The 12,487-nt window shown below is 36.4% G+C and overlaps 2 protein-coding genes across 2 annotated transcripts; both read right to left on the reverse strand.

The window, feature by feature from the left end:
* Positions 1-5,496: 5,496 nt before the first annotated feature.
* On the reverse strand, positions 5,497-8,518 carry LOC116167162 (retinol-binding protein pinta-like). Its single transcript, XM_031482406.1, has 6 exons — positions 8,469-8,518; positions 8,097-8,269; positions 6,331-6,490; positions 5,911-6,283; positions 5,761-5,863; positions 5,497-5,712 (listed from the first exon to the last, which is right to left on the reverse strand). Exons 2-6 carry the CDS (start codon positions 8,233-8,235, stop codon positions 5,561-5,563), a joined length of 927 nt encoding a protein of 308 aa, XP_031338266.1. The 5' UTR covers positions 8,236-8,269; positions 8,469-8,518; the 3' UTR covers positions 5,497-5,560.
* A 344-nt stretch (positions 8,519-8,862) lies between these two features.
* LOC116166388 (retinol-binding protein pinta-like) lies at positions 8,863-11,173 on the reverse strand. Its single transcript, XM_031481344.1, has 5 exons — positions 11,023-11,173; positions 9,633-9,792; positions 9,216-9,591; positions 9,061-9,169; positions 8,863-9,011 (listed from the first exon to the last, which is right to left on the reverse strand). Exons 1-5 carry the CDS (start codon positions 11,171-11,173, stop codon positions 8,863-8,865), a joined length of 945 nt encoding a protein of 314 aa, XP_031337204.1.
* Positions 11,174-12,487: the final 1,314 nt, after the last annotated feature.

The raw sequence follows: 12,487 nt of genomic DNA on the forward strand, positions 1-12,487 counted from the left end.
TGGTGGTGCCCCCTCTCCCCACACCATTGGAGGGTGATGACAGCTCTAAAATTTGTGGCGCTAGCTGGCGCTAGGTCAGCAAAACACAAAACGTCAAAATTTTACCCGAAAAAACAAAATGGTGGTGCTAGGAAAAATTGCCCCCTGCACTATTGGGGGGTGGCGCTAGCTCTAAAATTTGTGGCGCTAGCTGGCGCTAGGTCTGACGAACACAGCGCTTGCTTTTGGAAGTGATCGGACGCAATGGTGGTGCTAGCGTTAACATAGCACCCCCCGAAAGTCAAGGGCTTTTTTGCAAAATCTATAATGGCGCTAGCTGAACTCAAAGTGGCGCTAGCTGGCGCTAGGTCAGCAGAACACAAAACGTCAAAATTTTACATGAAAAGACAAAATGGTGGTGCTAGGAAAAATTGCTCCCCTCACTATTGGGGGGTGGCGCTAGCTCTAAAATTTGTGGCGCTAGCTGGCGCTAGGTCTGACGAACACAGCGCTTGCTTTTGGAAATGATCGGACGCAATGGTGGTGCTAGCGTTAACATAGCACCCCCCGAAAATCAAGGGCTTTTCTGCAAAATCTATAATGGCGCTAGCTGAACTCAAAGTGGCGCTAGCTGGCGCTAGCTGGCGCTAGCCATAGAGATTCTAGCGCAATCTGTCTTTAGTCAAAAATTTGAAATGGTGGTGCTAAGTTAACGGAGCCCGGTTTTGTAAATGGGCGAGATGCGAAAAGGGTACTATGACTGTTCATCGATTAGGCTCAATTTTTGGAATTGCGTTTTATATGGCTAAAGCTATACGCATATTCCATGCAATTCGGTTCATAACTCACGGAGATGTCAAAAGGGCCTTCCTTATTTTTTGGGCTACATTGCCAATTCACGAACTCCGATCTACAAATTTGATAAAGAATCCACCTGCAAAATTTCATCGTAATCGTTCCATTCGTTTATGAGTTATCGTGCTAACGGACGGACAGACAGACAGACGGACAGAGACCGCAAAATTATAAACTCGCTAGGAGCTCGTTAACAAGCCTACAGCGATTTTTTCTCAGCTTTCTAATGGTGCAAAAATTAAATTTATGTCCCATAAAATATTATGTTTTTTTAATTAAGTACACATCAATGGTTTTTGAGGTCGTTTTTGGTTCATTCCAGAACAGGATCTCTTCCCTTATAACGCCATCATAAACTACATACGCTAGCAACTACACCAAAACAACCAACTTATTTAAATTGTTTAGTGAAATTATTAACCTCGTTATTAACTGTACAATTTTGTTGATTTGCTAAATTTCCGTTATTGGCAACATTATGCATCATCGCTGTTTCCATCACACTGAATTGCACAGTAAGGCGAATTTACCGAATTGTAGATATCTTCGTATTTGTGTTTGAATTGGTAAAATTTAATTTTACATAAAAATAATATACATTTTTAATTTGCATCAAACATTTCAATGATCTCGCGACCACCTTAACTTAGTGCTGCTCTATAACTCTAATGTGATGACACAATAGTGGCTGGAACTGACAAACTTTTCAATTCTTTGGTTGGGGGCGTCGTTAAATGGTAAGCGTGGTATTCAATGTAGAAGCATTGAATAAAAAATAATTTGTTATCCAATGGTAGAAGGTAATCTTTAAGAACCATTTGGGATGGTGAGGTTAGGCCCCTTAGTCATATTTTGGACCTTGTCAATCATTCTGGTCTCGTCAAAGGCGATGTTGTGCGTTGTGATCAACAATACAACCCAAAGTTTACTAATGTTTAAATATTAAGTTTGTTAACAATTGTTGTGAATAGATTTTGTTTTGTTTTTTTTTAATTCATCGTAGCCTACTTGATTAAAATATAAGAACCGTTGATATAACTGGTATCTTATTCTCAATCTTATGCTATGATAGCTCGTTGAAAAGAGAATTAAAAAATCTATCAAATAATCTAAAAATCCAATATGGCGCCTATTTAACTTTAGGAAGTTGGTAAATGTTCCTCGAAGGTAGCCATCTTGAATTTTTTTTACATCAATTCTAAATTAGGCGTATTAAACACAGTAACTTTTATATAAAACTTTTTTTATATCTCTTATACTTTCGATGATATAAGACATTAAAGGAAATGACCAATTTTAGTTTTTTTGAATTTACGTCGAACCTATGCGACATTTTGAATTTCCACAAGGAAATTTTCAATGAGCATCATCTAAAACTGCAAAACATTGTCCATGTAAAACAAATTCTCCATCTTTAACAATAAGAAAGTTACCCATGCAATCCCACCCGATCTGGTACACACTGTATAGCGCTTCCTTTAGTTATTATAATGAAAATGATAAAAACAAATTCAACCTAGCTGGCTAAACACATGAAAAATCTTGTACAACGTAATTTCTTCTATAATTTCATCGACCGCATCTTTAAGAGTTTATTTAACTGGTACCTAAATAATCTCCAAAATTTTCCGACGCCCTTAAAGGAATCAGTTCACTACTACAATGAATTTAAGAATGTGGTTACCCTACTTATACAGAAAACTAAAGACTACCCCTTGGTCGTCAATTTCCAAGTAAGTACTGATTGATCCACCAGGTTAATCCAATTGTTTGAAAAAGGCAATCGCTACAAATTCCTGTGTCTCGTATAATGAATGGTTCCTTTGATTTTGAAGTTTAAACACGACCACTCAAAATTTAGTTGATCCAACGGTAAATGTCATTGTCACTTATAATTGCACAAGAGGTTTGTATTTTACCGAGTAAATTTGGGTTGTTTAGGTAATGAAAATCTGTTGCCTAGCAATTAGACGAGAAAAACTGTCAACTAATAATAATAATAATTCGGCAGGACAATTTAATGAACAAGAAATTCACCAAACTAATCAATTATTGACAGACGTCATACTAGTCATATGGGAAAGGATAATGCGATATTTGGTTTGAAAATGAATAAGTGAAAAAACCACTAGTGCATTTGTCGCTGGAAAAGTTGCAGGTAACTTTTGCCGCTGTCAAAGTGACAATTGCACTGCGGCTTATGCGATTTTTAATACATGAGTTGAATTGTCATATAAAAATTTTATTTTTGATATCTTTAAAAATAAGTAAATTAACGCCAGCGCATTCTCAACAATGAAAAAAAGTATTTCGCGCACTTGACAAAGTTGAACTTAAACAGCAAATTTAATTAACAATCGATTCGGTTGTAGAAAAAATATTGTATGCAACGTTAGCGCCAAGTTATTTCGCGCATTAGACTGATATTTTAACTCGGCTTCGCCTCGTCAAAATACCTTCAGTCTCAATGCGCGAAATTGAACTTCGCGCTCTTGTTATATAAATAACTATTTTTCGATTTTTGGTTACAACTTCGCTATTTGTGCACCTACAAGTAACTTTGAAGGGAATATTAGCATAACTTTCTGCATGAGTTTGCCCATTTAAACGCCTTTGTATCTGTTGCGGTTTACAAGCTTAGTGAAAATGAAAAAAAAACTCACCCTGTGTAACATAATGATATAATATAATAATATAATATTTTATTATCCAAACAAGTAAATATACTCAATAACAGAACAATATTCCAAAAATTACAAAATCAAAAGTACCTGCGAGCAGTTTAGTGATTCAGTTAAAAAAAACACTTCAAGATATTAGTAACGAATATAATTTATAACTCTAATGATTGCAACAACCGACCCAAACCTTCATGAAAAACGTAACATGAACATTTTTAAACACGGTTTTTATTTTTGTAATTGGGGAGGGGGGGCGTGGGGAGTTTTAGTTTTCAGAAAGGAGGCACTATGGAGAGAAGTTTGGAAACCACTGGTCTGGACGTACCAGACAACTTATCCTATGTGATAATCCACCCTGATGGTTAGGCAACACACATTTACATCTGAAACAAAAATATAATATGCTCTGTATATAACCAACGACCGTTTTGCGCAGATGCCGAATACTGGGGGATTTTGGTAACGAAGCTAGGAGAGAATGTGGAGAAGATGGCGACGAGGCCGACGGAAGGCACACGCTTTCCCGGTTTTTTTTGATTATTCTTGATTATTTTTGGTGGTGGTGTTTTGAAGATGTATTTACAGGTAGTAACCATTTTATTCTTTCTTGTACTACATATTTAATCATTGAATTTCTTGCCACAATGTGATATTTACATTTTGCTGATTTTGCATAAACTACGATATCTGAATCATGGCGTACTCCATGCCTTTGTTTCGTGTACCGTTAGATGAATCATGTTTGTGTCATATTGTACAGATGATTATGCCATTATTTTGTTTAATTAAGTAATTTACTTCTGTTATTCATGAGGAGTTGATTATCGGTGTGATGTTGCTCTGTTCGATTGACCCGTAACAATTCCGTGAGGGAAGCACCTAATACAGTTTGATTGTTCGCTGTATCTGTTACTTTCTGTTTCGTGGCTCGCTACAGTTCTTGTGCGTTAGCTATACGAAGGGGGGCTCTTTTATTTGATGTTTTGATGTTTGTGTGTGCGAGTGGGTATTTCTGTCTCCGTGGAGTAGGTACCTAATGCAGTTAGATCGTTCGCTGTATCTGTTGCTTACTCGTCTCGTGCGGATTGTAGTTCTTAACATCTTAGCAATACGAGTGGGGGCCTCTCATTTACATTTCCTCTATTTAAAATATGTTCTGTTTGAGCGATAATCGATTTTCACATGAATACTTGCTATTTGACCAATGGCATTCTTACATGTACTTTTCGTGTTAATTTAAATTATGTTAACTGAAGGATGGAGTAGAGCCACACCATTTACATGTTTCCTATGTACATGCAATTTGTTTATTTGACGAGCTGTGTTATTTCTATTGATCGTACAGGTATTTTGATGTGTTTTTGTACTGAATTGATTTATCATGTTTTCCACTGCATTTATGATGTCTTGTGTATTTTGTTTTTATGAACTTGTTTAATTGCATTTGATTTGATTATCTGATTTTTATCATACCATTTGAGATGTCTTATTTATGTGTATTTTCTCTTGCATTTTATTGCTGTAGGTGATTTATTTTATGTATTTGTATGTCCTATGCCAGGGTTTTAGTCCCGGAGAAGGTTTCCCTGGCATGGTCTTGTGTGTGCGTTAATATATTTATTTGATCTTGTCATTTCTTACGCACAAAAGTTCTGTCTTTTATTTAATTCCCTTCCCGATTATGTCTCACGTCCCAACACATAAAAGAACCGATTACACAACGTAGGAGTCCATTCGTGCCACCCATATCGAGCCGACTGTCATCCAAATTCAAAAGTGCCGCGAGACTACCATCGTTTCGATTTGAAAGGTATGTGGCTCTGCTTGTAGATTTTGTCAGAGTTGCCAACCGTAAGTATAGGGTAAGTCAACGTCTTCCGTGTCGGCTTGATAGACCCCCCTAGGAACATTACACCTATCTAGAAATTTTGGGAAAAAAAGGGCATTTTTCTCAAGACACACTAAAAATAATTAAACCGCGTGTAGTTGTTTTGTATTTCAAATTGAAAATCAAATATTACGCCCAGACACGCATCTCTTCGTTTTTAATCGACGGCGAGTTTTCGAAACGTTCCTTCTACGCCAAAAAGAGTAGCGGACGTTTTAGGTATTCCCACCCTCAATTCTTCCTTTGTGCCATATTGTGTATCCTCTAAAAACCAATCGCGGTAACTTTCCACCTTTCCCTTCCAAAATTCTGAAAAGCGACTTCGTCTAATAGACTTTACAGAAAATCATACTAAACCTTGTAGCTCGCTAAGTTTTCCATTTTCCCCTCCAAAGTCAATAGGGTGTAGCTTCTTGGGTAGCTTCTTGTAAAATTCATCCGAACCACTAAAAACCCCCATCTGGAGGAACAAGAAATGCGTTTTATTAGATTTAGTTTGTTACTTACCCTATTTCTTATTTTTTCGTTCAATATGGACTTCATCAAGTTAAATAGACTTTCGGCTATAGGGGGACAATTTGTGCAGTAGACGCTCTTCATTCGTATTGGGTACCCTCTGTGTAACACGGAGTTAAACTTCTTTAAAGATGTTGGTGTTATCTGCGTCGCATAGCCGTGGTTAGTATTTTTTAATTCCGTCCATATGTCGACCCCAGCAGTAACAATTCGATCATCTTCTTGTAACAAGATTTCATATATCATTAGCTGTAGCTTTTGAAATTGAAGAAAAGAAACTTTATCTGGATTCATACCCGTCAGATGGAGTAGTATTATTCTGGGTGTACTTTCAGTAAGCGTATTAGGCAAAGGTAGAATAACCCTACAATTTTAGTGAACAAAGGAATACGGTAACGTTGGTGCATTTACCCAGCTTTTAGTAGTTCCTGGATTTCTGGATCGTATGGATCTCTATTCGAGTAGAGCTCAGTTAATATGGTTTTGGATGTGTAATAGTAATCGAGTTTTTCCTGGGTACGGTGTAAGCTAAACTTGCATCCTCGTAGAAATGTTGTTAAGAATTGGTCATCTAAAAAACGAATCGGTTATGCGAATGGGATTTAAATGTCAAATCATAACATTTCAGACGTCCATTAAAGGTATACACTAATTTGAGTGCTATGGAAGAAGTATGAGGAAATAAAAAATAAAGCTGGTGATGAGCAAGTGCATCATGGGTCCTTTCATAAGTCCTGTTTTGAAATCGACTGTATTGAAGCCAAATGTATTTTATTGTTTGGCGTCTCGCCTACCAAAGCACAACGTAATCTCACCAGCGTTTCTCCCGCCCCACGATCTCTGTTCGGAAGTCGCTTTCCTCGAGCTCCTTAAAATAGATATTCAGTTTTATTTTTAGGGACAGTTGGAAGTCACGGACCTAAATTCAGCGTATAATGGGGATGGGAAATCAATTGGAATGGCAAAGCGACCAATTTATTGGACACAAAATTCTTCTTATTCGCTTAATCTAGGCCGTTTCTATGCGCTCCAAAAGTACTGAATAGTACTTTCTGTTGATTGTACTACTCGTTTCAAGGTAGTCGACTAGGAGAATACCCTTTGCATCCCAAAAAACTGACGCCATCACCTTCCCGACCGACGCAACCGTCTTATTTATTTATGTATTTATTTAGTTATTTAGTTATTTATTTATTTATCCGTCAACAGGCTTTCGCCCAATTACAGAGTGACCCGCATATTGCTTTTTAAAGGTGCCTTTTTTGGAGCCGATTCGCCTCTCTTACTGTTACTTTGTTTTATAATAATAATAACTTTTATTAAACGCATTCAATTTAAAAATTGTTTGGTTACGTCACATTCACAATAGGTACTAACATAAAAAAAATCATGTCTGTGCATGTAGGGGCAGCCATGTACTCATCAATACTGTAAAAACAGTTCTTTAATAAAAATGTTTTGATTTGTATTGTTTTTAAGAGCGTAGTGGTGAATCCAGGTTTCGTTCATGGTAACAAAGTGCAAACGCATAGACTTTCTCGATTCTTTCGCAACAGGCTCTACCTTTCAACGGGCTTCAGTACTCGAACACGTTATTTATTACCCAATGTAAGCAAGTGCGCCACGCGTCTTCTTCGTTTTCTCATGGTCGATTCGTGATGCAATTACGTGATGTATCTGCCCTTTCGTAGAGTTTATAGATGATTTCTAGGGTAACAGTGGAATCGCAAGTTCTAACTATTTTAAGTTCGCTCACTCGCAAACTGTTTCGTACGATGGGGTTGAATCATCCAACCTAATGGATATATTTTCGCGAATCACCTTCTCCATAGAACAAATGAATCACACCCCAAATTCCAATTTTATCCATTTCTAAGTACAACTCAGTCAAGCAAAACGACCCTCGTAATGTGTGAACCGCATTGTGAGAGTTGGAACAGAACGTTCTATTATCCCATTTCCCAAATAAGTGATAAAACAAGGTTATGGGTCGCAAGTCAATGTTTTACAAAAAAGAACAATACTACCTTGTGTCCAAAAAGATAGACAAAGATAGAGCTTTAGGGGAATGAGTATTATAAAACTCATGAAAATTTGTGAAAATTTTACCGAAATTGACACCAATGGAATACAAATAATTTCAATAAAAATTTATTTCCTGTGCTCTTTTTACTTACCAGTTCTTGCGTTTAAATGCGGTTGCTTCTGCAACCAATCACGAATGTACACCAAACCATCATTTAGTTTTTCAGGAGTCTCAAATAGTTCCCTTTCGGCTATTTCCTGCAGAGCAGCTGATAAATTTCTCACAGCCATTCAGTACGAGATACGTAACAACGTAGACTGTGGGCTGAAGTTTTGGGAGTATTATAAAGATGTTTTCAAAATACATTAATATCAAATTTCAAGGCAAAAATTATATATGCGTATACTGAGTTGGTTAATTAAAATACTTCGACCTGGTAACATTTTATTTATTTCCACTGATAGATTTCTCAATATGGTTGTTTAGTAGTTCCTCGTAATTGTTTATTAGATTATAACCTTACCTTGATATTCGCCGTTTTAGGAAAATCTAAATACTGGACATCATTTCTTTTGATTCCATAATCGCGGTAAACTTTACCTTTCCAATTTATGAACTAGAGTGCTCCTCAAGGCGTTATGAATCCTACTCCAAGATAGTACTTAATATACACAATACACATCTGCCCTCTCACGCACAGTTTTTAAAATGGCTTGGAAGAACAGCAATAAATAAGTTTGTTATTTAGTTTGGCCACAGATGCATCTGTGGTTTAGCTGACAAGTGTGAAATTACAACGAGAATGCTCAGAGAATTCAATTGGAAAAACCAGACTACAATTTATTGCAACTAATATTTCGGTTCCATAATTTCGCCCTGGTAGGTGCTAATATGTAGCAGTACTAAATATATGTATATCAATCGATATCTAATTGGCGAAACGATCCCACCATACCTAAATTATCACTACAAGATGTGTAATCCGGCCTACATGTTTCATCACAAATGTAATTATTCTCCTCTAAAAACCATTCTCTGCAGTCTACCATTTTCTTGCTCCATTCATCTAAAGATTATAAGTAATTTATGCGCTCGTTTAGTGACATTGATTATACCTGCTAACACATTCAACGATGTATTTTTTCCGCCATATTCCTTAGGAATGAACTTCATCACATCACAACCTGCAGCTTGGTTCCAATCGCTTTCAGAAATTAAACGTACCTAAAAACTGTTTATAAGCTGTTGTCCAAAGTAGAGTACAAATTACTCTTTCCTGAAGTTTGGTACTCAAAAAGTGTCTTCCAATATTGTTATAAACTACCTCTAACGATTTTGGTACGTTTATGCCAATTAGCCCTTTCATTCTCATCGGGTATACGCTTTGAAGGCCAACTGCAAATTTTTTCATTATACTTGGCGTAAACTCGCTTAGAACATATTTTGGGGTAACTTCTTTGTAGTCGCAAAAGATTTTAAATCCGGAAACAATAATGTTGTCATTCTCATGCATCAAAACATCAAAACTCATAAAGAGAGCTTTAACTAGGGATACTAACGAGATACCCGCCGCTGCTTCATTAAAAACTAACAGAATCATTTTGGGACCGACATAACCGGCCTCATCGGGCAATGGAGTTATGGATCTAAAATACGAATTAAATTCCTCAACTCTGATCAATCTTACCTAGCATTAAAAATAGCCTGCAGTTCCTCAGATAATGGATCTCTATTCTGGAATAATTCGGGTACCAAAGCTCTCATGCTATAAAACTGGTCGATCTTTTGTGTAGCTACGTGAAAGCTCCATTTCGATCCACGCAAAAATGATAACAAGTGCATATCATCTGCAAGTATAAAAATATATACCTACGGTAAGGCTCTATCACCTGATATTTTTCAATCAAAACAAAATTAAATAAAACCACAGATGTAACTATGCTTTTACATCTATGATAAAACTGTTACGGTTAACGGTAGAGGCATTCCAAAAGTATGTAACCTTGCGCAAAAACTGTATAGATCATTCGAAGTAATTACGAGGTCACATTTGGACCAACGTCTACAACCCTAATATTCAAAATACCACCGCAAGACAAGACATTTGAATTTGAAGAGCTTTTTTCTTATTATCTTCCTTTTATTTATATTATGCTTTTAGCCACTCGTGCTGAAACGGCTAAGGGTTCCAGAAGTTGTAATAGGAGGCCGCTTTACTGTTTCAAAAATGTGGTTCTGAATTTGTGTTTTGTTAAACATAGGAAAAGGTACACATATACCGCTTCATAGCGAACATGAATAGAAGGTGTCTGGCTACTACAAAAAACGTTGTGCGGAAAGCGAGCGCGGTTGCCGCAATCTCTTCGAATCTGAGAGTTTCGTTATGTTTACACCCGAGCACGTGACAAAAATGCAGGTCTCGCTGAGTCTGCAAAATCCACGCTACGTAACGAGCTTGATAACAATGGATGTCACCCTTGACCAAATAATGAAGATGATACTATCACCTTCCTAGTAAAAAAGACTCACATACAAAATCGAAAAAAAAGTAAACGATTCTGCCAAATAAACTCCTTTACCGCGGTCCAGTTACATTACATTGTAATTGACGCGACGATTAACGCGAAATTGCAAAGCAACTCAAATATCTCTGAGTGTAATTATTGAAATATGCAGGTTGTCGCTGTAATAAAAATTATGTGCTATTTTTTATAGACACATTGCAAAATTAACTCTTTTAGTTCTATTGGTGTTTAGCCTGTTCCAAGACTCTTCCGTATCGCATATGCAAAAAAATTTTTAATTTTCCTAAAGGAGATTTCTTTTGTAAACACTGAAACCGAGACTGAAATTGTTGTGAAAAAGCTCTAATTGATAATTGATAAACCAAATCGACTAAAGAACTGTTTGGTATCTGTGGGACTGTTGAGGTATCTGAGAGACATTATCTCGACCCCGAAGGTGCATATCTAGTGTTTCAATGGAATATTTTCCCGATAGCTAACATTACAGCAAACTTTTGGCAACGTACACTTGCGCATTATTGAAAAATCAAAAATCATCAAAAATATGCTTACCGTCTCTAGCAGTTAAATGTGGTTGTTTCTGCAACCATTGCCTAAGCTTGTCCAGATACTCGGAGATTTTCTCTGGATTTTCGTTTAATTCCAGAATTGCCTTCTGCTGCAATTCTTGGGAAAGCATGCGCATTGCCACTGGCCTATCCATCGGTTCTTAGACGACTGTGGCGCTTTCGTACTAAGTATATAAAGCAGCAGTCGAAGATTAGTTGAATAGAATCACTTGCCTCGCAAAATGTCTAGCTATATCACGCTATTTATGGAATGTATACCACATTAAAATGATAATGAAGAACCCGATTCCGATATAATGTGTATTCGGTTCCCAGAACTAATTTCGAAAATTACCCACGCACTGTGTTTTAAGGAGAGACTTACCGATTTACACAATTTCAGTTATGATTCATATTATAACATAGAATTAATACTGCATACGAATTGTAATGCTTTAAATTAATATAATAAATTATAATAAATTTATCCTGAAATTTGTATTATTACATTAAAACTTTAAAAAATATGGATTTTTATGTTCACTTGTAAGATAATATGAACATGATTGTAATTTTTGTAATAATTTTTTTATTTTTTTCACACATTTTTAATTGAAACCTTAAAAGAGCCTTCGAAGATACAAACTATTAGCTACCGATCTCTAATATGTCTAAATGTGATTTTCCACGTCAACTGCAATTGACTAATTGTATTTTAATGAAATTTCGATAAATATTACAAGCACCTAACTTTTACGTCGAAATGTTGGACATTCGCACCACTTTCAAATCAGTTTGGACAGGGTGGTAAGAACAGAACTTCTACGTTGTGTATGATATGTCGATTCTTTTTATGTGAAACATAATCGGGAAGGGAATTGAACAAAAAGAAGGGTTTTATGAGTAAGAAAATAAAGAAAATCTCAAAATCGTAGGTACATTAAAAATCAGATATTGAATCAAATTCAGTTACACAAATTAATTACCTACAGGAGATGCATAGGTATGTGGCATAATAAACACAAATGCTAAACAAATAAATCAAGTTAGTACAAAAGCAGATTAAACACATCTTACGGTTCAATTTAGATATAAGGTTACACCGGTAGGGGGGTGCTGTGGCGACATTAACCCACAGAACTAACAACCCTCGACCAGCTGGTCGGGCGTGACCAATGACTTTGACATGAAATTAATACAAATCACGTCACCTCGACAAAGCAGGTGCCGGGCGATTTTTTGTCATTCCTTTTGCCGGGATGAAAACCATCAGCGGTATAGTTTTAAGATATAACACCGTTGGCTTTCGGCAGATAAACATTGGCAATTTATTCCTGTAAAATATAAAGTTAGACTCGTTTCTTTTTGTTTTGTTTAGTGGTGATTACATATGAAACCACTAACATATAATATGTATATGTATGTGCACGACCCTACACACTTCCTGAATCTGAGTTTTACTTTAATTG

Source organism: Photinus pyralis, unplaced genomic scaffold, assembly GCF_008802855.1.
Source record: "Photinus pyralis isolate 1611_PpyrPB1 unplaced genomic scaffold, Ppyr1.3 Ppyr1.4_LG3b, whole genome shotgun sequence".
NCBI lineage: Eukaryota > Metazoa > Arthropoda > Insecta > Coleoptera > Lampyridae > Photinus > Photinus pyralis.